We start from the raw sequence: 24,902 nt of genomic DNA, 5'->3' as shown, positions 1-24,902 counted from the left end.
ATAGCATTATTTTTCCCTTTTGGAATGTATTATCAAAGTCATATTCTACGTGTAAGAAGCCAGAACACGAGGATCCCGTTTTACATCTCTTCAAGAAAAATCTACTTCAAAATGAGATAATTATAAGCTCTTTCAAGAAATAAATACCTTGGCTCGCTCCAGCCACCAAATCTAAAAAGGCTTTGCAACAAAGTTCACATATTCTGCAGTTTAACGTCACACTTCATCCATGTCTTCATTTAACAAATGTGTATGGTGCACACGCCACAAAAGGCATGGGTTTAGGTGCTGAGGATTCAAAGGTTGGATAGGATAGATAATTTCTGCCTTGAAGTTGCTTCCAGTCTGGGATACAGGAACTGGACCAGGTGAAATACAGTAGACAAAAAATGTCAGAGGAGGAGAGTTTGGGGACATCATAAACTTAGTAACTGGAAATTGGTGGTCTTAGCTGCTTTGGAGGTTCAAAATACTTATGTTCTTGGAATACAATGTCTCTCTATACGTCTCTCCATCCTGTGCCCTCAGATATCCCTTCTTTTCTTGGGGCTATTCCACATCTAAAATCTGAAGTGTGCTAAATTCCAAGTACTTTTCCCTTCCCAGCTGTGGGACACCTGGAATCCCGGAGAGGGGAGATGGTGCTGCTGCAGTGGGATGAATCACAAAATACTTGGTTTTGCCCATTCTTTGGACTTCTCCAGGTGGGAGCAAGAGTTGAATGGGGAGGTAGGAAGAGGCCCCTGATTCTAGGCAGTTGGGGAAATTCTTGGCAAGCAATCAGACTACTAGAATATGGAGTGGGCAAGTGGGGTAACACACAAGGTAAAGCTTACTAGTGATTTGTAGGGGACTCAGTGACTCCATTTCTAACATGGTATGCAAAAATGTGCACTTGTGTGGGGAGATCCATTCAACAAATAGTTGTGTATTAACTAGGTACCAGGCACTGTTCTAGGAACTGGGACTATATCAGTAAACCTAAGTGCCAAAGTTCCCTACCCCCCTGGAACTTATACTCTATAGGAAGATATGGACTACAGGTTTATTCTCCAAAAGGGTCTGTGATGCTCAGGAATCGAGATGCTAGACCTGTGGTCCTCAATGTTATGTACCAGCACCACTTCAGGGGAACCCTAAAAGTCCTGGGGGCTGGACTGATGGGCTGGATCATTGTTTGCGTTTGGGAAGGAATGTTTTGAAGCTCCCACTCATTTTGATTCAGTCAAGTGTGAGATAAACTGATTGCTTCTGAGAAAAGAGAATGGAGATGAAGTTTCCCTCACCAAGAAGAGTCAAGGAAACTTGGCTACTTTCTTCTTTCACGAATACTACAAAGCAAGGGGATTTTCAGTTCTGGATATCCCTAGAGAGAAGCATCAATATTCTTCTCTTATTTTTATTAGCTTAGATAGCACTCTCCAGAGTGCTTTAAAAATATTTAAATGTATGCCTATATATTTTAAGATTAGAAAGGAGAGCAGGAATTATCATCATCATCTAACTTGAAACCCCAAACGATTTCCTAATTCTCTTTCCAAATAAAATACTACTACTACTACTAGTGGTAGTAGTATAAGTTTTTATTATATGTCATTTTACAAGTACTCACTTTACAAGCTGGGCATTTTACAAGTGTTCACCTATGTAATACTCCCAAGTACATTGCGAGGTATTGCTATACTCAGGGGAGAAACTAAGGCTCTGAGGGTCACGGAGCTTATTCAAGTTAAACCCAGAGGCCAGATCTTAACCCTGGCTGCAGCTGGCATCCATCTTTCCTGAGTCCCTTCCACTCATCTTCCTTATTTAGCACTTGGAATCTCTCCTGTGACCAAAGAAGAACAAACAAGTTATAAATCACTAAGGAAAAAAAAAATTGCTTGGGAGACTCTAGCGCCCAGGCTGATTTCGGGCGTATTTGGAGGGCAGCCTCCTTCTCGGTGTAGGGTCTTCTTTCTGTCGGCATCTCCCGAGCTCCTTCCTGAACCTAGCCCGGACAAACGCTCGGCTACCCCCGGTCCCCGGAGGGCGCCGGAGGCAGCACCGACTCTGGGGCTGCGGATTCCGAGAGGTGGCTGCCGCGCCCGCGCCCACACCCTCGCCCTCGCCCTCGCGGGCGCCAGGACGCGGGTGCAGATCCCAGACATGGGGGTGATCCTTATCTCCTGGCCCCGGGGCAGGTCCGCAGGCTTCCCGGCTCAGCCAGGAACTTGAGCCCGGGATAGATGACTGACTCCAGGAGTCTTTGCTGGAAGAGCAGTTAAAAAGCCCTTTTATGTTGAAGCTCCGAAACTGTTGGCTTCTTTCCCTCTCTTACAGTTTTGTGTCCTAAAACGTTGGCTCCACAGTTTAAGGGTACGGGTAAGTGTGTGTGGGAGCGTGTGACGCTCACAGGGATCCCAGGTGGGGCATCCAGGAGGCACCCACCGCCCCCCTCCCCAGGGTCCCAGAGACACTGGCCAGCTCCACTCCAGGACCCGGCTCACTGCAGGCGCGGGGCAGACATCAGTCTCCGGACCCGCACAGGGGTATCAGAGGGAAATGCGGCGGAGTGGGGGTGGGGGCGGTAGACAAGCTGGGCTGAGTGACCGACAGCGTGGCCAGCCACTGGCCAAGGGCGATTAGGCGGCTTAGGCCGGCGTTGAGTGCGTGCGTGTGTGCGTGAGTGTGAGCGCGAGGGTGAGTGTGTGAGCCTCCCCAGCCCCTACCTGTTTAAAATGGTTTTAAAATGCCAAACCCAGATTGCCCATGTTTCAAAAGTTGCAAACAGTTGGAGTAAAACCCATGTGCTTCCCCCTAGCTCCAAAGGGATTTGCTGCGCCCAAGGCACTGAAAGAAAAGCAGGAATAAGAAGCGTGATTGAAAGGGAGTAACTTGTCTTCTCCATAAATGTCGGTTTTAGGACCCAACGGGAAGCACATTGGAATCTCTCCCTTTGGGAAGGAGGGACGGGGCGGGCCGGCCGGCTGGAGACCAAGGGGCGCATGCGCGTGCGTTTTCTCTCGCCGGTCGCTGCGCTCCGCGGCGCGGAATAGAATGAACTGTAACAAAACAAGCCGAGCCTTTGTATCTGCTTAAAGGGGCCGCAGGCACTTCCCTCCTGTTACCCCCACCCCCGCTCCGCTACCGCGTCTCCAGGGCTCCCAGCAACTGGCTGGAAGGGCTTCCCTCACCCTCAGGAACAGCCCGCCAGCGGAGAGGCGAGCCAGGCGGGAGCTAAAGAGGAGATTCCGCATTTCTAAGAGGCAAGAAAGAAAGGAAGGAAGGAAAAAAAACACAACAAACCACCAAAACCCAAGCGGCGCAGAGTGGACTCTGGTCCGGGAGAGCACGGTCGGGCGCTGGAACGTGGACCCAGAAGCACCGGAATGCAAACAAAGCTCGTGGGCGCCAGTGCAGGGCTCGCGGGGAAGCCCAGAAAGTTTGTTTTATGATGGCTTGAGTGCGCGAGTGTGTGCAGGGGAGTGAGGCTACCAAGTTTCTCTCTCCCGTGGCGTTATTTTTGGGAAGATGTCTCTCCCATGAACCAGCGGGGACTGGGGGCTTGTGCTGAGGGGGGCACCTGTCTCATTTTATTTATTTTTTTTGGGGGTAGGAGTGGTGTAACTCGTCATGTCGAAAGTGATCCAGAAGAAGAACCACTGGACTAGCAAGGTTCACGAATGCACCGTGAAGCGGGGACCCCAGGGCGAGCTGGAGGTGACGGTGCTGGGGGGCGCGGAGAACGGGGAGTTTCCTTATGTCGGAGCCGTGGCAACGGCCGAGGCGACGGGGCTTCCCGGCGGCGGCGAGGGCCCTAGGCTGGGCGAGGGGGAGCTGCTTCTGGAGGTGCAGGGGATCCGGGTGTCGGGCTTGCCCCGCTATGACGTGCTGGGAGTCATCGACAGCTGCAAGGAGGCCGTCACCTTCAAAGCCGTCAGACAAGGTAAGACGGGACGCGCCTCCGGAGGCGCCCAGAAAAGGGGAGCTGCCTGCGGGTTGCCCCCACCCCCATCTCAATTTCCCGCTTTTCTCCCGCGAGCGCAGCTTAGAGGTGAAATTGAGGCCGTGCGCCCTGTCGTGGTGAAATACACAAAGTTGTGGAGAGGTTGCGGGTTGTTTGCCCACCTGCGTTGGGAGGAGGGAATTGGATTTGCGCCGGGAAGCGGGGAGACTTTTCCCAGGCCTGATTTGCCAACCTGTTATCTCAGTCACCAAATGCAGCGCAGCTTCGCCTGCGCCTGGAGGAGAGTTGGGAGGACTGAGGCTGAGGCCAAGTGGAGGCTCTCCTGGCTCCTTGGGGGAGTGATGCTGCAGACCTAGTGCTGTGTTGTTTTGCCACTGGTCTGTTTCCAGACCTGGACAATGGGTATGAGTGAGGAGAGGGTTTATGGTTTTTGGACCTCCTCCATCAGAAAATCGCCTTTATCCCGTAACCCTCCAGGTGGGTTCGGACGCAACGGTTCCTAAGCCGGCCGCCTGAAGAGCCTGCATTCGCCCCACTGAGGGATGATGCGTGTCTCCACCGTGTGGCTCAGCCCCAGGCTTGGGAGGCGGGGAGGGTGGTGGGGGGCGGAGGGAAAGGAAGTGTATTTCTCTTTTAGCCTGAATCAAGCCCAAGTTTATGCTGCCACCATCATCACTACCACCAGCATCGCCATATCATTATTGGTGATGATGATAGCTACTATTCATTGTTAGCTTACTACGTACATGCCAGACTGTGTAAAATGCGTCCCTTGCACTACCTTGTTCTGATTCACAATTCTGAGAATGAGTTGTTTTTATAAAGCCCGTATTACATATAAGGAAACTGGGTCTGACATTGGTTAAGTTACTTGGCCAAGGTCACATGATACTAAACTGAGGGATCGAGCCCTTGCTGCAGAGCCTTAAGCACTGAAGAGGGAGAGGTGGGGGCGCTGACCCTTGTGGGATGAGGGAGTGGAAGCAAATGACTCGCCAAAGCCTGTAGAGGAGTGATGGCCTCTCCTTTGGCTGCTGGTGGTGGGGAGTCCCTTTCATCGCACGTGTAGGCAAGGAAGGGGGTGTCCCTGTATCAGTCCAACAGAGAAGGACTCCATTCCCTTAAAGGGAGGCCTTATACTACCAAGTGCCATGACGCAGTTTCTCTCCCAAGAAGGCATTAGAAGAGGTGGCAAAGTCCAGTGTGGTGAAAAGTTCCCATGTGCCTCCTGGTCTGGAAGGGCAACAGCAGCTGGAGGAATGGGTCAAAGGAAAAAAGGGCTGGGCAGGGCTAGGCCGGTCCAGTCGTGGAAACAAGCCTGTTAGGGGACAGGGAGGAGGGAACCAGAGGGGAATATACAGGCCTTTTAGCTTTGGGAGCTGAGGGGCAGATGCATAGGTATGGAAAGCTCCTTCCATTTATGTCCTCATTGTCCACTTGGACACCTCCTCCAAGAAGCCCTCCAAGCATCCAGCTAGTGATCTAACTCTGAGTTAGATCACTCCCCTCATTTCCATACCAGGTGGTAAGCTAGTTAAGGGGATAGACTGTGCTTGTTCATTGCATATCTCCCCTGGCTTTGCTTAAGGCTTAATACCTGGCCTCGCTGTGAGAATGTGTCCTCATCTGTAAACTGGCTTTCTTGAGGGTGTTACATAAGCTGATAAGTGTAAAGTATGCAGAACAGTGCCTGGCACATAGTAGTAAGTGCTCAATAAAGAGTAGCTATTGTTATATTTAAATTGAATTAGAGAATTAGTTATTTCTAAGTTTAGCTTTTAGTGCCAGGAAACTGGATTATGAATTTAATGCTGGTACCTGGATTATCAGGACTTGGTGGAACTGTAGAGAATATACTGCATTTGATGGGAGCATCTTAAGGTCTCAGTTCAGGGGCATTTGGAGAAAGGGCTGGAGGAAGGACAGCCAGGGGTATCATCTGGTGAGGGATCTGCTGGTGTTTGATAGGTCCTGTGTGGGGGCTTGTTTTGAGTGTGCAACACAAGGTGCTGTGTGGGGCTGAACCTCTTCCTCCTACCAGTTTTCAAAGATCTGGGAGGCACTGTCCCAGGGCTGCCTCATAGTGGAATTTAGGAGGGGATGGTCAGATAATCAAGTGTGTTTGGAATCAGACACCTCTGGGTTGGAAGGAAAATTGTAGTGTCTCCAAGTGTTATGTTATTTCTCTTCACCCAGAACCATTCTGTGTGCTGTACAGGAATGTTCATAGCAGGTGAGCGTGCGTATATGTAAATGTACTTGTTCTACTTGTAGTGGGACAGAATAAAGACGTAGATGGGGACACTTGAATGGGCTGGAATCCACTAAAAGTGAAAGCTACTATTTCATGTGATAATTACGGGCACCGTTAGCTCTTCTAACATCTTTATTACAGAAAGATGGCACTAGAAAGCATTTCACTGGTCTTCTGTTCCCTCTTTTATATCTAGAATATTATTTAAATTACATGACACAACTGCTCTTACTGTGTCTTCATTTCTGTGTTTTACTCATGTTAGATAGGCTCATACTTGGTACATGGTAAAGGAAAGTGTTACTTTTGTGTTGTCTGCACCCTGAGCTAGCCACTCCCAGGGACATGGGTCACTCTGGGTGCTGTCTGTATGGAAATGTCATGGTCTCCTTGTGGGAGAAAATTCTGCTGTTTCCATCTCATGGCAGCTCTCTGGAAAGATGCATAGACCAAAATAGTCTGTAGCAAATGGTATTATATGAAGCAGGACTGGACTGTGAAGGAATCAAGCTAAGCGGATCTACCAGGTTGGAGTTGGTTCATTTTAAATGGAGAACCATAGTCTTTTGCCACAAGGTGCCTGAAAAAATTTACATATACCTATATAGGCTATATAAAGTATGTTATTTTATATATGTAATAAAGCATATATGTATCCTTTATAAGCATATAAGTACCTATAGTGAAATGCACAGGTCTTCAGTTATAGTTTGATGGATTTGGACCAATGCATATACTCATGTTACCTTCACCCAAATAAGATATAAAACATTTCCATCACTTGAGAAAGTCCCCTCGTGTCCCTTTCCAGTCAGTGCCCCCCACCTCCTCCAGAAGCAAAGGTTGTTTGATTCCTTTCACCATGGATTAGTTTTGTCTATTATTGAAGTTCAAATAAGTGAAGTAATGCAGTATGTACTCTTTTGTGTCTGTCATTTTTCACTCAACAAAATGTTTTGGAGGTTTAATATTGTTGTGTGCCTCATTGTTCTTTCTTATTGTTGAATAGTACTCCATTGTGTACATGTACCAGTTTGTTTATGTTTGGCTCATCAATGGATATTTGGACTGTTGATCATTTTTTTGCTATTGAACAACAGCTGTATGAATAAAGCTGCTCCATATCTTTGCCAGTGTTAGATTTTGTCTGTCTTTTGAATTTTAGCCATTCTAGTGTATGTGGAAAAAAGAATAAAAGTAATTAAGGAAACTTTGCTATGGGATGTAGCTAGTATTTATTAAGCAGTTGCTTTAGAATGTGCCAGTCCCTTGGCTAAGTTAGTGCTTTATGGGCAATTTCATTCTTTATTCCTCTTACTGGGACTTGGATGTCGGAAACTGAGGTGCAGAGAGTTTGGGTGGCTTTTCCAAGGGTCATACAAGTGGCAGAAGTAGAACTGGAACTCAGCTGTGTTGGATTCCAAAAGCTATACTCCTAATTCCTGGTCAGTGGGTCTCAAAGGAGGGTCCTCAGATCAGTGGTGTTGGCCTCACCTGGGAACTGGTTAGACACGCAAATCCCAGGCCTCACCTTCCCCTGATTCTGAAACTCCTGGGGCTGCTTTTAACAAGCCCTCAGGTGATTCTGATGCTGCTCAATGTTGAGAACCACAACCCCGGGCTGTAGACTGGCATTGATACTAAGCAGCATATGAGGCAGGTGACCTGGGTTCCAGGTATGCCAGCTGGTACTGTTGTCACCGGCAGTCACCCTCTTGGGGCCTAAGTTTCTTTATGCCCAAAATAAGTGGGTGTGCCCCTTCGGGTCTTTTGCACTCAACATGCAGCAATTCCATGAATAACCCAGACTTCAAAAGTTTAAAATGGTGTGATTGTAGATTCCCAAACTGGTAATATTATAAGTCATGCTTACATATTTTTGTAGGTGTCTTTTGTGGTTTTGCAAATTACCCAGGAACCAAAAGTGTCCTTCCACTGTTTTTTTTGAGACAGAATGGAGACAATAAATAAGACACAATTAAAAAACCACACCACCACCACCAGGCCCTTCCCTCACTGTAGTGAGGGAATTATGACCACAGACGATTGAATATAGTTCTTGTGCCTTTCTTTGTTTTGATGTTATGTGTTTATTTTGACGAATTGGAATATATGACAACAGTTCTGTAACAAAATAATCCTGTTGTCATTTTAAAACACAGTGCCTCGTCTTTCTTGGTTTCCCAGGAACTCTGCTTCAGGGTCTCTGGGCTTGCTTTTCCTTTCCCCCTAGATGGTCACAAGATTGACTCCTCTCCTCAGTGTCTATTCAGACAGATCGTCATTGAGCTCCTCACCTGGGGGTGTGCTGGGGGGTGTGCTGCTAAGTGCTTAACAACCAGCTCTGGTGGCAGGGAGACCCTGATTTGTAGCATAACTGAAGGTGGGAAGATTTGCATGTAATCAGTTCTCCAGAGCCAGTCTGAGGAGGCCCCAGCATTCCGCTGACCCCTGACCCCTTATAAAATTGCTCCCTGAGCCATGTGCCGTCCCCTCGTCCAGTTTTGTGTCTTCCATAGTCTTGTCACAATTTCACAATTTCACATTTTTTTTTTTAAATAAGATTTTATTGGGGACGGGGAACAGGACTTTATTGGGGAACAGTGTGTACTTCCAGGACTTTTTTTTTCCAAGTCAAGTTGTTGTCCTTTCAGTCTTAGTTGTGGAGGGCGCAGCTCAACTCCAGGTCCAGTTGCCATTGCTAGTTGCGGGGGGCACAGCCCACCATCCCTTGGGGGAGTCAAACCCGCAACCTTGTGGTTGAGAGGACCTGCTCCAACCAACTGAGCCATCTGGGAGCTCAGCGGCAGCTCAGCTCAAGGTGCCGTGTTCAATCTTAGTTGCAGGGGTCGCTGCCCACCAACCCTTGCGGGACTCGAGGAATTGAACTGGCAACCTTGTGGTTGAGAGCCCACTGGCCCATGTGGGAATCCAACTGGCAGCCTTCAGAGTTAGGAGCATGGAGCTCTAACTGCCTGAGCCACCAGGCCGGCCCCTCACATTACCTTTTGTTTCTGATTTGTTGTCTGTCTCTCCTCCCACTAGAACGTAAGGGCCAAGAAAACAGGTTTTCTTCACTTGTTCACCTCTCGATTTTCCAGTGCCTGAAATAGTCCTTGGCAAGTCCTAGGCGCCCGCTAAGATGTGTTGGGTGCCTGAATGAATTTTGTCGCTTCTTCCTCAGGTGATGAGCACATACCAGACCATCTGCAACCTCTCTTCCCCCTTTCACCCTATTCATTTTTCACTTCTTCTCATTTAGGATCGTAATGTGTTCATTTTCTCATCACCAGATCTTCCCTTCAGCTGGTTCCCTGTGTCTAATTTATACTGAACTATAAATAAATAAATGACCAACAAGGCTTAATGAATTACATTTAAGCGTTTCTGCCTATTGACTGACTGGAGTTTAAGAAGTGAAATTTCAGATGTTCAGCAGGCAGGATGATAAGGGGTTTATCTGTTTTCTGTTGATGAGGGATCTGCTCTGTTCAGATCCCTAAGGATGACATTTCACCCCCGTTTTCTTATAGCATCGTCTCTCTGTGTTCAATTTTCCCAGCTAACCGCAAGTCAGATCTTTGCTACAGAAAAGTCTGATTTTTGTCCTTTTTTTTGCTCTTAAATTGTGTTTTGTGTTCCTGTCTTTTTTTTTTTAACTTAAACTTTCAAAAATCAATCTGTGTTTGTTCTTGGTGCCAAAAGACCACTCTCCGAAGGCTATTTTTAGGTTATGCTTTGGAACATTCCACAGCTTTTACAAAAAATAATGCAAGGACAGGCAACCCAACTTGTGCATTGTTTCCAGTGGCCAGTCATTGCCAATGGCTATGTTATTTAAAAATAGATTAACTTGACCTTATGATGCAACAGCATACAGTTGGCTCACTGCGTTTGTTGGCATTTATTCTCCAGCTAGTTTTGGATGGCAGAATTGATGATATCCACCAAGGGGAATTAAGTGGTTTATAAGCGAAAACATTCTGACATCTCCTTACCACAAGGGTTTACATGAAGGATGTTGCTTTATAAACGATGGTTATTTAATGCAGAACACTAGTATCTGATGTTAGTGGTCTCTTCCTTGAGTTTGTATATACGTGTAACAGGATATACTGATTTTGTATACACTGAAAATAAAGGCTGTCAAATTCGTTAAGGGCTGACATTCCCACCCTAAACAAGTAGGTTACTGCGTTCCTGTCTGTCTTCATGCAGCTCATACGGTGAGATCTGTAAGCTTGAACAATCCCTGGTAAACACTGGAGCTTTGTGTTACTGCATCCCTATGGATGTCTGCTTCCACGAGCATTTCTTGTGAATTTGTTTTGGTTTTTCCATAGCTGAACCCCCATGGATGTCAAGGACACACCTATCATCGACTTCTGCTTTATAGTAAAATGTCCTCGGGAGGGTCCAGTGTCTTCTGGATGTCAACTTTTCTGAAGGCATGTAGCAAAATTAGAAATGTAATTTGAACAATGTCTTCATGATTAAATCTCTCTCTCTCTCTCTCTCTCTCTCTCTCTCTCTCTCTCTCTCTCTCTCTCTCTCTCTTTCTTTCTCAGCTAAGTAATCCATTATTTATAGTGGTTTCTATAGTGAAAGCCAAAATCCTTATAGTGACCTGCGGGCCCCCCCATGATCTGTCCCTTACATTTCTTCTCTCTCCCGTCCATGGCCTGCTCATCTCCACCTAGACATCTGGGAAACTTGCTTTTTCATGAACTTTACGTCTTTCCCAAATGTCACCTCCTCTGACCCCATTATTTAAAAGGATAACTTCACTTAGGGCCATTTGTCATTCCCTAACCCCTTTCTCTGCTTTATTTTACTCTCTAGTGTGTAAATAACTTCAAAATAAGTAAGTTCCTTGTTTTGTCTCTTCCTTCTGGAATAGAAGCTCCAAGAGGGCAGGGACAGGGACGTTGTTGATCCTATGCCCTGCTGCCTCCCAAGTGCTGAGAATAGTGCCTGGGGCATGGTCATTGCTCCAGTATTTGTTGAACATCCACTGTCAAATTTAGAATTAGAATAAATCTCTCCTGAGCTTTGTTGCCTCTGAACATTCTGATGTTTGAAAGTCTGACCATTTAGGTAATTTGTGATGGATCATGTTAAACTTGATAAGGGTTTGACGTTTGCAGTCTGACTGGGGCTAAGTAGAGTTTAGCTGATGAATGTAGGAATATTCTTGAAGACAATGAGCATTGCTAGCCTGCTGCAGTTGGTCTTCATATCGCGGATTGAGGGCAGTACCGTGTTGAGTCAGTCAGGGAACCTTGCAAACTCTCTCAGCCTCAAATGAGCTGTGAGAGGGTCTTCTGGGTACCGTCAGTTGTGTGCATAGACATTCTGTGTTACCATCTCCAGTGTCATGACAGTGAGTTACAAAAGAGAATTACACTCACAGCTGAGGTGTCAACCCACCATTACTGCCTGCAGAACACTTGGTGCACCTTTAATGGGATGCAGTTATGTTTTCCATGATCAGGCTAATCTTTCAGCCCATTATGAGACACGATTCGAAGCTCTATGGACAGTGGCTTGATGGTGCAATTAAAAGGCAATTATTCCCTGATTATAAGCCATGTTTCAGGATTATTGCAATATACAGTGTTAGCAGGAGAGCAGTGCTGCTTGTAAGGTGTTCCGTAAGTACCAGTTTCTTGATGTGTTGTGGATTCACAAGTTTTGGATTCAGGCCAGCCTGGGTTAGAAGGCAGGCTTTTTCACTTGTTACCTGCATGACCCAGGGTGAGAGGCTGCACCTCTTTGCGTCAGAATTTCTCCCTGTGAAAATGGGGATAATAATGGTACCTACTTCCTAGGGCGGATGGAGGAATAAAATGAGGAGATTTAAGGAAACCACGTGACACAGGGCCGAGCACATAGTGAGTGCTCAATAAATGTTGGCTTCTGTTATCATTTCAGTGTTCCCTGTTTGAAAGCACTTGGAAAAGAAGAATCTCTTGAGAGATGGAGATTGTGGTACACAGTTCCCTGGAGAGTTTTCAAGTCTTGAAAAAGCCCTCATTTTTCTGCATGATTCAGATGCTGCTTTTTTAAAAGGCTGGGGCTGGATTAGTTCAGACAAGTAAGCAGGAAACCTCTAGACCTCACCATGCGTAGGTGGAGGCCTGAGCTGCCTGAACCTCTCCCATATTGTCACTGGTGACAGTTGGTTCTAATGATTATCACCAGGCCCCAGGTTACAGAACGGCACAGAGGAAGGACAGGTCCTCTCCCTATTTCCTGGACGTCCTGGACAGGCCGGACCAGCAAGGATAATCCTTGAGAACTTGACACTGAGGTCCTCTGATCTTCCTGGCACCTGACCTGGGCTCCCAGATCAGGAATGGCTGGGGAGGTAGTGGAGCTTGGTGTTATGAGACTGGTTGGGTTCAAATCCAGGCTCTGCCACTTCTCAGCTGAGTGACCATGGGTATGTTAACCTCCAGAACCTTAATTCCTCCAGTTGAAAGTGAGGATAATACCTACCTCATAGCGTGGTTGTGAGGATTAAATGGGAACATGTATGCAAAACACTTAGTCCTTTGCTTGGCACCTAAGTAGTGCTTACTGAAATACCTACACAATAGCAGTTGTGGTCATTTTCAGTTGAGAAATGGAGACCCAACAATGAGTTCATCTAAAGCAGTGGTTCTCCACGGGGGAGATTTTGCCCCCCAAGGGACAGGTGACAATGTCTGGAAACATTTTTTTGGTTGTTATGACTGAGGATAGGGGAGTGATGCTGACATTTAGGGAATAGAGGCCAGGGATCCTGCTAAGCATCCTACAGTGCAGCGTACAGCCCTACACAGAGAATTATTAGCCCAAATGGCAATAAGGCTGCGACTGAGAAACGCTGCTCTAAGGTGTAACTTTATGGTTGAGACTGGGAGTCCGAGTTAAGAGTGGGGAACTAATAATTACGCCTTAATTTGTCGATCTTCTTACACGTCAGACAGACCAGGTTTAGGGTTGTACCTGGGTAGGTGATGTCGTTCTCTTTTTAGCCACGAGGAAATTAGCTGGAGATGTCAGCTATTTTATCCTGTCCTCCAGGCAGCTGATACAGGTGAGATTCCAGCTTAGATCTGCCTGGTTCCAAAATTCTTATCCCAGGCTTTGTGAAACAAAAACCTTCAAGATTGAAGGTTGTCCTGAAAGAAAGGGTCTATTGAGCCACATGCTGCCAGAAAGAGGACCAGGTCCTGGGGCGTGCAGTCTAAACCACCAGCGCCAGAGGACTAGTGGAAAACACGTACAGGTCTGCCATCTTGCGATTGATGGCGTCTTGTGTACAGTGAGTTTTGGAGAAGGAAGATGTAACTTGCTTCCAAAGAATTTACATTGGCTATAGATAAAGGGAGTGGGAGAAGGGGAAGCAGAGGGAGTTCTGGGGTAGGTGCAAGTCTGTAAAGAAGTATTTGATGCTTCTGGATTGGTGGGCAAGTCTGGAAAAGTTCATGCCCAAGCAAGATGTGGTGGCCTCTGGTGGTCGGCTGGCTATTCCTGTTACATAAGAACTGAAATAGCTGCCAGTTGATTCTGTTTTAACATAACATTCAAGAATGGGAGCAGTCTTTCGTTGGTTTCCACCAGTGGCTGTTCACTGATTAATTCCCCTTATCTCTTCTTTCCACCCTCTGGTCTGCTGTGATTTAATTTAGGACATCGCAGAAGTTTTCTCTTGTCAGTTTCCGCACTAGAAATGTGTTCACTCCATAGCGGGGTGCCCCATGTCCTTCTACTATGGGGGGTCAGTGTGGGTGCACCTCTTTTAGGCCGTACCGTTGCTACCTGAGACAGCACAGCATGCCTGGTGGTCTTACCAGAGACAGTCCTAGAAATTAAATATGGCCCCCCAGAGTGTTTATTGACCAGGACACAGTGTGCTGCCACATACTTTCAAGTAGTTGTGCTTATTTGCCTCCTGTTTTCCGTGATCTCCCTCACCGACACTGGATTCCTCCCTCTCTGCGCTCGCTCTTTTTTCCCCTCCACGCACATCAGCATTTCAGGTCACAATAGTGTCTTGTAATTGTAGATTTTCCAGTCTTCTGTACTGGATTATGTGTTTCTTGAATTCTTGCAGGCAGCATCCCTGTTTTTGAGCTCTTTGTAATCTCTGCCCTCTGTAGGTGCTCAGCAAATATCTGTTGAATTGAATTCTTTTGAGGGTAACAAGTAGGCATAACTTTTACATAGATAAAAAAATCCTTGCCTAAGATCTTATTGGCTAGAAAATCTGTGGCTTATTTTTAAGGCATACTAAATAAACTTAATCATATGTCTGACTTTTCCGTGATGATTTAAGGCGATTGTCTGCAGTTGTTGTAGCATTTTGAACTGTAGAGAAAATATTGAATTAATTGTGTTGAAGGTTGTGGAGGGTCTTTATTCTGACCAGATGTGTGCAGTGAGTGAACCTATTCTTATGTAATGTGATCATGGAAGGCATCCCTTCGGCTTGATTTAAATAGTCAGTATTTTCCCACCTGGGTTCTAGGCCAAGTGTTAGAATTTACATCTGATAGGGAGAGCGTGTTCATTTCCTCCTCCAGCTATCAGCCTGTTTAAGTCTGTGTGACTTGGTTAAAAATTCAAAAGTCAAGATCAAATTTTTAAAAAAGAACTCTCGTTGGTGTTTGAGCATGTGGGTTTTTTATGTTTTTGGTTTTTAATCTTAAAATCTCAAATACTGTTGTACCTTGTGTGTCTGTTTGTCACTATCCATAGTTGGTCTGTGCTTCCATAGCTTATTTCTTTTTTTCTGAAATTTCTGGTGAAATTTGATTTTTTTCCTCATTTAATTAACGCGAACAATACAGAAAGATGTGAGTGTAAAAGAAAAATGTATCCACGTTGCTCATTCATCTGAGAGAAATGCACGTGTTAACACTCTATTTTTATTCAGACATTTATATTTATAAATATATAACACACACACAAACGTATATTATTTGTGGGTTGTTTATTTTTTTTGGATATACTTTTGGGAGGGCCTTTTTCTTATGAAAATTGGATCATGCAATATATGTTGTTTTAGTGGGCTTTTTCTTGGTGCCTAACAATATATCGTGGACCTTTTTTTTCTATACTATCTATATGTCTACTTTAGCATTTCAGTGGCTAGGGAATCAATTTTTGGTTGTATTGTAATATATTAAAGCATGCTTTGAGGGTGAACATTTAGGTTGTTTTCATTCCTCTTATTTTTCATAACACATTGATGAATATGCTTCTACAGATATTTTAGTGAGTTTCCTCAGATGTTTTCTTCAGAGAGATGTCTAGAACTCTCAGCTCACGTGAGTTTTATCTTTTTAAGACTTAATACGTACCATTATGGTGCTCTTCAGAGGGCATACCCTGTTTCCCCAAAAATAAGACCTAGCTGGACAACCAACTCTAATGCGTCTTTTGGAGCAAAAATTAATATGAGCCGGTATTATGTTATGTTATATTATATTATATTATATTATATTATATTATACCTGGTCTTATAGTAAAATAAGACTGGGTCTTATATTAATTTTTGCTTCAAAAGACGCATTAGAGCTGATTGTCTGGCTAGGTCTTATTTTTGGGGAAACACTTGTAGCCTGGATATGAGAGTATTGTATTTCTTCACTTATGTTAGTTACAACAGATACTACCTAGCCCTGGAGTTGTTCATTTATGATAGTCACCAAAAACTCAGACACTGAGTAGGTATTTTACCAGACGTTAGGGAGCCATGGGGGCTGGCGTAAGCTGAAGGTCAGGTCTTGTTCAAAGGGAGTGCTCAGCTTCAGCCTGTTGCTGTCATGTGGGAACACTGGCCCAGTGTTGCCAGATTTTTCAAGTTTTCAAGGGAATCCAGAAGCTTGAATTTGCTAAAAAAATGAACTTAGTCAACTTAAAAATGTTGGTTCAAAGTTGTTTCAAAAGCATGGATGAACCAAAGAAAACACATCTGGGAGCCATATTTGGTCCTCAGGCGACAAGCTTGCAACCTCTTCTTTACGTATTTGTCTCTCTTACTTGACGTCTCTCGCACTTCATCTCAAGAGCAGTAATCACATTTCTTACTCTTGTCTGTATTCTCAGGGCCCAGGATAGCGACTGACTTGCAGTGAGGTAAATAAATGTGCGTCAAGGTGAATAATAAGTTCCAGAAGTGGTCTAGTTTGTCGCTCTAGTCCATGTAAGTTTATTTGGGGCCCACCTGGTGACAACTCCTCCATCCTAATTGTGAGGAACGGGGGAGAGGGTGTATTTTAACAGCTGATCAGAATTCTTGGAATATTTTGTCTCATCGTCCAGGTGTGCTGACTCAGAACTGGGTGCAAAATGGCATCTTGATTATGACACTGATATGAATATGTATTGGAAATATTATATATGGCCTCTGCTCTGAGGTGATTTTTACTGTGAAATGTATGGCTTTACAAATAAAAATATGAATGAATTTTATGTATATCTCTTCGCAAGTTTTTAAATATAGCAGGGAAGTTCCTAATAACATGACTTGTTTGGACATTCTATAGATAAATTAGGACCCTAATCTTTACTCCAAGAGTGGATGTTTTCAGAATACAATTCACCTCTATGACTGGTGGGATCTGATTTTCAGGGACAGTGTTATATGGTAGAGTTTTGTTTTTTGAAAACCAGTGCAGCCCTTCTTGCTTTTCTGCCTGCATACTAGATTGTTCTGCACTGCATAATGTGTGTTGGCTGCCAGGCTGGCAGCACTAGGATGGGGAAAGGGACTCAGGTAATTCAGACTAGAGGGACAGTCAGTGCAATTTTTCTGTCAAGGAGCCAAGCAAAGAAGGGCTTCTATGAAAATGAAAACTATACGATTGGCCGTGGAAGCCCAACATGGAGTGCGGATTTTGTTATAGGTTTGGATTTGGACTGTTTCTGTTCTCTCCTTCCCTCGTCCCCTTTCCTGTTTCCATACCCACATCAGAGTAAGAACATTCCAATAGGCTGTCTAGGAACTCAACGTTTTAGGTAGGAAATCCTATATGTAATTGAGGACTTCGGATCTGAGACAAAACTAGGGACTGTTGTTAAGTGTAGCTGCTGTTTGCCCTGATCTACTTCCTTCATTACGATCATCACTTTTGAGGCTCCCACAACTCCCCCAAATCGGCATGAAATTTTGCTTCTGTTTGACACTTTGAAATGCTTCAGGATTACATGTAGCAGGAACATCTTATATCCCATGGTGTTTTAGGACGGGAGATCCTTAATAAAATTCCTGAGCTTTCGTCTTTGGTGAACAGAAGAGTCCAGCCATAGTGGGTCATGCCAGTGGTGCAAACCACAGTTAAGTACCACTTCAGGGTATGTAAAACGTCTCTTGAAAGCACAGGGTGTTCTCTTGGTATTGATACATTGTACATATATCATTTATAAGAGAAAAGTCAGAGAGATAGGATGCCAGAGCAAGGAAAAAATTCATGTAGCTGTTGTCTATTTCTGTCTCTCTAAAAAGTCTGTGGGAAAATACTGCCATACGGAAGGAGGGGCGTGGCTTTCGTAAGCTATGTGAATCTGTTTCTGAGGTTCATTTTAGCAAAAAATGTAAGCTCAAGCAACTCCATGTGAAACAATTATCTCAAAGGAAGATGACTGTGAGAAGAAGGCATTAAGGGGAATGTGATAGCTGGTTACTACTGGATCCTTTCTTGGTGAAAGGAGCCTATCCATGGGGGTTAATAAAACATGGTGAGTTATCCTGTTGCCTGGATTCTGAAGGGAAAGAGATTCTGCAAAGGTTGCGGGGGATCTTTTCGGCCCTGTGCACCTGTCACCACACACTTGTATTCACCTGGTGGCTGCTAACAGATTGCAGGCAGAGCTGCTTGGAGAAATGATCAGCCTCAGAAATGCCCACAAACTGGGTTTGCATGAACGGAAAATGCGTCAGAATTACCAGGCAGAGTTTTAAGCCCTGAGTGTCTGGGACGACATCAAGAGTGATTCTGACTCATGTCTCCGTACCTGGTGCAGCCTGATGCCCCAACTCCAAAGAATGGTCCACAAACACCACTGATTCAGAACCATCCAGGGTGTTTATTAAACATGGGGATCCCTGGGCCCCAGCCCAGACCTATGGAGTCAGAATCCTGGGCCGTGGGCCTTTGGAATCCCACCGTGTTCAAAAAAGTTCTGGCTGATTGTGGGAAGTCAATTTGAGGCTCCAGGATGTAAAATACTGGCCTTTTCAATTCTAGAGATGTAATAAATGATGGTAAAAGACCCCACTCTATACTCGAATGAACACTGTATTGGGGGAGGGAGTCAAGAATAGAAAGAGTGATTGATTTGAGCAACTAGTTCTTCTAGAGTGGCAAACACTAGTTGTGTGCATATGTGTATATGGAAGGTCGATTTCTTGCTTTGGGATCCTGCCATCAGTCTTCTAATTTAGAGGGGCTTCTTCCTCAGCACAACACTTGCCTTTTTAAGACAGAAACGGAACTCTGGAGGAAAGACAGCACTACCCAAGAGAACGTTCTGCAATGATGGAAATGTTCTTCATATATATACGCTGTCCAATATTTTATCCACTAACTACATGTGCAGATTATGTACTTGTAAGGTGGCTTGAGTGGCCACATTTCATTAGCCACACCATGAAAATGAAAATTTTCATTTGTTTTCCATATAATGAATTTAAATGTAATTTTAACTAGCCAGGTGTTGCAGTATCTACCGCAGTGGACAGCACGGGAGACAGTGCCATCACAAAGGTGAAGACAGTCACCGTTCTTTTACCTGATCCATGAAAAAGGCTGCAGTGACATTTTGGGTTGATGCTTGTTAAATGTAAAAGGTTGGGATAGGTCGTCTTTAAGTGTCCTTTTTACCTGTTTTATCATTGTGTTTACTAGTGATACGTTCTTGCAAATGAAGTAGTTTGTATGAAACAGGTATGTTCCATGAAGCCAGGGATGATGTTTTTCCTGTGGCCTGCTCTGTCTCCTCATCTGATATAATGGATGGTTGAATAAATGACTGCAATTTGAGTATTTTGTACAGAGAAAGAAACTCTGATTTACCTTGGGTTGCGTAAACCATTTTATCATCTTGACGCTTTTGGTCACAAATACTAAAAAAAACTCAAATTGCTTAACAACTAAGGGGATTAGCTGATGCACGTAACTCAGAATTTCAGAAGAAAGAGCCAAATACTGTTAACAAGATGTATAATCTGTGGAGGAAAATAGTCTGCTGTTACATCCCCCAACTTGTGGAAGCAGAAAGTTACAAATGTGGAAATATGCAGGCGGGTGTGTGTGTGTGTGGTGGTTACAAGTATTTTGTTCTAGGCTTGTAAAATATAAGAGCATCAAATGTGTACACACACACACCAGTGTCCTAACCTTGTCTTTGCTTCAAGGTTATGTTTGTGAGAGAGAGAGTACAGACGATAATAATTAGGGACCCCAGCTCTGACGAAGATGAAAGAAGGAAAAATAAAGGAATCCAAGATGATACAGCAATTTATAAATATTAACTCCCAAAAAAGTGTAAAGATGTTTGCTTTTTCTTTTATCATGTTGGTTCCCAGCATTTTCCCTATTTGTCTATGCTCACTGACTTTCTCCTGCTTATTGTGCGTGCCTAAAAATCTTTCTTTATTTCATAGTTGGGAAACCTTCCAGTTCTTACCTTCTCACCTTGTCTTATCATCTGCGTGTTGGGCTTCAAGTCTGGAAGTGAAAACTGAGGGGAGGAGACCAACACCGATGAGTCTAGTGATGGCAGAACTCGGTGTAGTGCTTGTCAGGTCAGGCTTTGCTCTGAGGGTCACACGAGCATGATCTTCCCTCCTCAGCACGAGCTGTGATGTGTGTGTACCATCCTCCCGTTGTAGAGGGCAGGACACTGAGGCTTGAGGAGTTGTCACTTGTCCCAGGTACTCAGCTGATGAAGTGACAGCGATGGGTCTCCTCCAGCTTGGAAATCATCCAGGCTTTCACCAGGGTGCTGCATTATTGCCTCGTGGCATGTGGCAGGTCCTCTTCACATTGTACTGCACCATTGTGTGAATTCAAGGTCCACGAGCTCCTGGGGTGTGGTCTTTAGAAGCCGGTACCCGTCCTTGCACTTGGGCAGGCCGCAGGCCTTGTGCCCTCCTTGGGGAGGGAGATGTCTGTGCCTGGGGGGATGGGTTTGGGACGAGACTGCTTGGCAGTTGCCCCTCAGAGCTTGTTTGTCCATCTGCAGCTGTGCCCTGCGCAGGTCCAGACACAGGTGCCTGCAGCTTTGACCTGAGCAACATTCCACCTTTCTAGGTTAAAGACCATATGTTCAGTAGGTATGCTCATAGGCGTTGCATTTCAAATAGTCTGGGCTCAAATCCAGTCCCACTGCTCATCTGTGTGACCTTGGGTACATGATTTCCTTCTGTGATATAGTAGCTAAGTAGAACACACACCTTGTATGGTTGCTGCAAGGGTTAAACAGATTGTTACAGTGAAACTCTCAGCGGGGAACCTAGAGCACAGGCAGTGTTGAATAAATGGTAGTTATTATTGTATTAGATTTGTCAGTTTTCTTCTTTCGAAGCTGGTAACTTTGATTTTAGGTTTGTAGAGGTGCTGAATTGATTTCGTAATTGACTCAAAACACTTCTGTTTAACACTCCGGGTTTTTATCTTCTTTGCTGGCACTATCACCTCCTCTTAGATTTTATGGAGCTGAATTTGTTGGACCAAATGATATGGGGCAGATTTGATAGGAACATATTCTAAGTATACTGTCTTTATTGTCGTCGTGTCATTTCCCCAAGATCTCTTGTTTGAGTTCTGAATTTAGTCACCACTCTGTAGGAAGCTACAAATTATTCTTGAGTCTTTAGAATTCTAGAATGATTGGTATAAAGATAGAAGCGTAACAATGCATATCGGCATTTTCCAATAAACTTTATGCCAGAATAGTTGCGTGGTTGGGTCGATTTTTCTTTCAGTTGATTGTCCCAGCTGTGAATGGGATAAAAAGGCAGACACTAGACATTTATTGCTTAGGAAATTTATGTATGCTTTTATCTTATTTAGTTCTTACAAATGCTAGTTATAGCCTTTCCTGTGTGCTGTGCTTTGCTGTAAGTACTCTATATTATCTCCTTTACTCCACAAACAACTCTGTGAAGTGTAGGTATTTAATCCTTCCCATTTGACAGAAGAAGAAATTGAGGTTTTGAGAAGTTAAGATATCTTCTGCCATGGCTGTTAGTAATGGCAGCGCCAGGATAGGAGTCGGTTCTCGGGTCCAGGAATGACGGATGTCCTTTTCAGCACTGGGGGGTGGTTGGCTGTGTCTTCACTTATTGATGAGGAAATGGACTTCTCTGGCATCAGCAGAGCCAGAGCTTTATGTCCAGGTCTTTGATGCCATATCCGGAGCTGATTTTGATTTACCACAGCTGTCTTCATTTCTCAATTAGCATACTCGTATGTACATTACGTCTTTCCTTTCACATTTTTCCAAATCAATAAAGACCCTCGATATATGATAGAGCCAGTTAGGAGAAGTTCTACACGTGGGGCCACAAATCAATGTGGCTGTTGTGGGGAAAATATTGTACTTACTAGCGGTCCCGTTTTATTTCTGCTTTCAAGTAATCCAGGATTCTGCTGCTTTGTGATGCCTGTGCCTCAGTTGCTTCATCTGTAGAAAGAGTAGCATGCCATGTTTAAAGGTGTGAAGACAAACTGCTAGAATTCAGTGACGTTACTAATTGCATGTCTGCCGAGCCCCCGCAGCCATCATGGGGAGTGGTCTCTCTGCTCTCTAAGTGGCAGCAGTGGCCTCGTGGGCTGAGGATTTGCAGAAACCCACCGTGGGGCTAGAAGTTCCTGACATGGTGGTGCAAACCTCACTTTTGCATTGTTCCCCAAGCTGGTGGAATGCCCAGCCGTGTTTCCTGTCCCGGGGCAGCACGCGGCAGTAGAACTGTGTGATTAGGTTCTTGAACCTGAAGACTACAGTGTGCTCAAATCCAGGAGCCACTGGGCTGGAAGAAACCTCGGTGGAGCCTTGCCTCAGAGACCTGGAATTTGCCCTCCATTGGATTGTTTTATCTGTCCTTGCCCTTGGTGCTCATTTTATTTTTAAAGTAAATATTTGGTTTCATTGGTGGGGACATCTGGTGAGGGCTGGGTGAGCAAGGGGCAGGGATACCTGAGTAGTCATTGCACTAAGCATCAGGTTTTTTCCCCTTCTGGAAATCCAGTCCCCACACATGTAAAGGGATTTATATTTTATGAAAGAATTTGTGTGTGAGTAAGACTGCGAGGATTGGGGACTCGGTTGTGAGGTTTGACGCAGTGTGGAGCCCAGACTCTGGAATGTGTTAGGGATACAGACTCTGGAGTCAGGCAGCTGTGGGTGTGTATCTCCTCTTCACCTGACGCGGGGTGAGATTTATAACCTCTTCAAGTCTCAGTTTTTTTATCTGTAAAGTGCCTACCTCATAGAATTGTTTGTGAGCGTTAAACAAAATAATGCATGAGAAATAGTCATTAGAGTGCCTAGTACATTAGAAGTGCTTAATACATATTAACTGCCATTAATATTATTATTATGGTTATTGCTATGATTAGTTTTTGATCCAGTGAGCAACGGTTATTAAAGATGCCATTTAACAAATGCAAACAAAGGCCTAGAGGTAGGAAAATCCCAAGTTCACCCACGGCCCAGACTGTCTGGAGTTGAGGGAACGTATAAGGATGTAATGGAATCACACAGCGCGCGCCCTTTATTTTATCAGCTTGGCAGAGATTCAGAAGTGTTCATTAACTGTTGGTCTTGATGTGATTTGATAAAGCTCTTTTGGAGAGCATTTGGGAAGAATCCATCAAAAATGGTAACATTTGACCTAGTATTCCCACCACTAGAAGCCTATTCTCTGGAAATACTCAAACCCATAAAAGATGGATGTAGCATTGCTCATGACAAAAATACAAAGTTGACTTATATGTGTTGTGGGTGATTGAAAAATTATGGCATCTCCCTACAGTGGCATGTCCTGTAGGCAGTTCAAAAGAATGAGGTGGTACTCGGTGCCTTGACATGTAAACATATGACAAACTAAATTAAAAAAGCAAGAGACCACAGCATTTATAGGATGATCCCATTCATGTAACTTGTTCACAACTGACCTGGGTGGGTGTGTTTGTGTGTGCACTGAAAATAAAAAGGTCTGAACAACAGGGGAACTGTTACCCTGGGCGTCTTCTGAGTAGCAGGGTGCCTGTATGTCCCCGTTTGCTTGAGAAATACCTGGTGTACACCTGTTGTCCTGGCCTAATTATTAATAGTGCCCCTTTCAGTCTTCAGTGCCCCAGTTTGGACAATGAATTATATGGTTACTCTACCTTCCTCTGAGGATTGGAATTGGGGCAAGAGTAATGGGAAACTGGCTATTACACATGTCACTTGTTGGTGTAATTTACAGCAGGCAAGTACATTTTTACAAGGTAAATGGAGGATTATGGCCCTGAGACATTAATTATTTAGTGGTTCACCACTGAGCCATCTTGCATGTTGTGCTAAGGAAGAAGTTACCTTTTTTATTTTTGTCAGATGTCTGCGCATCTACATTGTTCTATTTAAATGATTCTTCAATTAAGTCACTGAAGATACTTATTGACTGAGAAGAGCGCTCAGCTTTCGCCACTAAAACGCTTTTACAAAGACCTAGTGGGGATTTTTGTATTTCCTTCTTTCATTTGGCTCCTAGGCCATTGAACTGAAATTCTTCTTGGGAAAAACAACACACCTTTTAAAAAAAATGTAGACATCGTGGCCTCCCCGACCCCCAGGTTCCTCAAACATAAATTTAGACACAATAGAAGTCAAAATTATTAAATGAGCTACATGCAAACTGTTGACTTCGAGTGGGCTTCAGAGTTGGCTGGGTTCCTCTTTTCTTTGCTTCCCAGTAAAATTCTAGAGGAAATGGGGATGGGTGGGAAATAGCTGCAGTTAAAAAATAGCAGTGATTCAGATTTACCAGACATCACAGCACCTTTGGTGTGCCAGGCACTGCGAAGGTGATTTCTCATCTGTCACCTCATTGATTCTTTACCCAAACTCTGGAGGAGCATCACTAGCCCCGTCTTATACGTATGGAAACTGAGGTACCTGCTAAGTACCTGCCCCACGTACTCAGTGTTCAGTCCCCTACCTTAGAGATTCTCAACCTCACTGTGGACATTCTGTACTGGGTAATTCTTTATTGTTGGGGGTTGTTGTAGGATGTTCAGCTACATCCCCCAAGTTGTAACAACCAAAAAATGTCTTTATATGTTGCTAAAAGTCCCCGTGGTTGTGGGTGGGGGTAGGGGTAGAGTAGTCCTTGGTTGAGAATGACTTTACTACACCCAAATTAAAGAACATCATAGAATCCAGACAAATCAAGATTTAAGGATAGTCAGGCAAAGGTAGAGAGACTTTTACACTTAGCAGCTTGTGTCCTCTTCCAGGTCTAATTTTCTTTGCTTTTCATTTTTGTTTATTGCCTGGGGAAATAGGAAAAAGTAGCTGAACATTCTATTAGTCAATTAATAGCTCTGGTCCAGATGTTGAAAAGGTTGAAAATCTTGAACTAAGAGATTTCTTAGCTTATTAATCTTGCTTGTCCTTTGTCCGATATCTGTTCCTCTTAGTCCTGGTCATTCA

At 44.5% G+C, this 24,902-nt stretch overlaps 1 protein-coding gene across 22 annotated transcripts in view; it reads left to right on the top strand.

Moving 5' to 3' along the window:
• Window positions 1-2,987: 2,987 nt before the first annotated feature.
• Window positions 2,988-24,902, top strand: part of MAGI1 (membrane associated guanylate kinase, WW and PDZ domain containing 1) — a 574,001-nt gene continuing 552,086 nt past the window's right edge. For 14 of the 22 annotated variants that reach the window (XM_033131844.1, XM_033131843.1, XM_033131836.1 and 11 more), the window contains exon 1: window positions 3,004-3,928. In XM_033131844.1, the coding sequence (XP_032987735.1) occupies window positions 3,616-3,928 (313 nt within the window). In that variant the 5' untranslated portion in view covers window positions 3,004-3,615. Of the gene's footprint in view, window positions 3,929-24,902 lie in introns of all 22 variants that reach the window. The other 8 variants (XM_033131847.1, XM_033131855.1, XM_033131854.1 and 5 more) reach the window with 1 other exon arrangement.

The sequence above is a fragment of the Rhinolophus ferrumequinum genome, chromosome 17 (genome assembly GCF_004115265.2).
Source record: "Rhinolophus ferrumequinum isolate MPI-CBG mRhiFer1 chromosome 17, mRhiFer1_v1.p, whole genome shotgun sequence".
In the NCBI taxonomy this organism is placed as follows: Eukaryota; Metazoa; Chordata; class Mammalia; order Chiroptera; family Rhinolophidae; genus Rhinolophus; species Rhinolophus ferrumequinum.
Note: the sequence above shows the minus strand (reverse complement) of the source record. Positions and strands in the feature narration are given on the sequence as shown.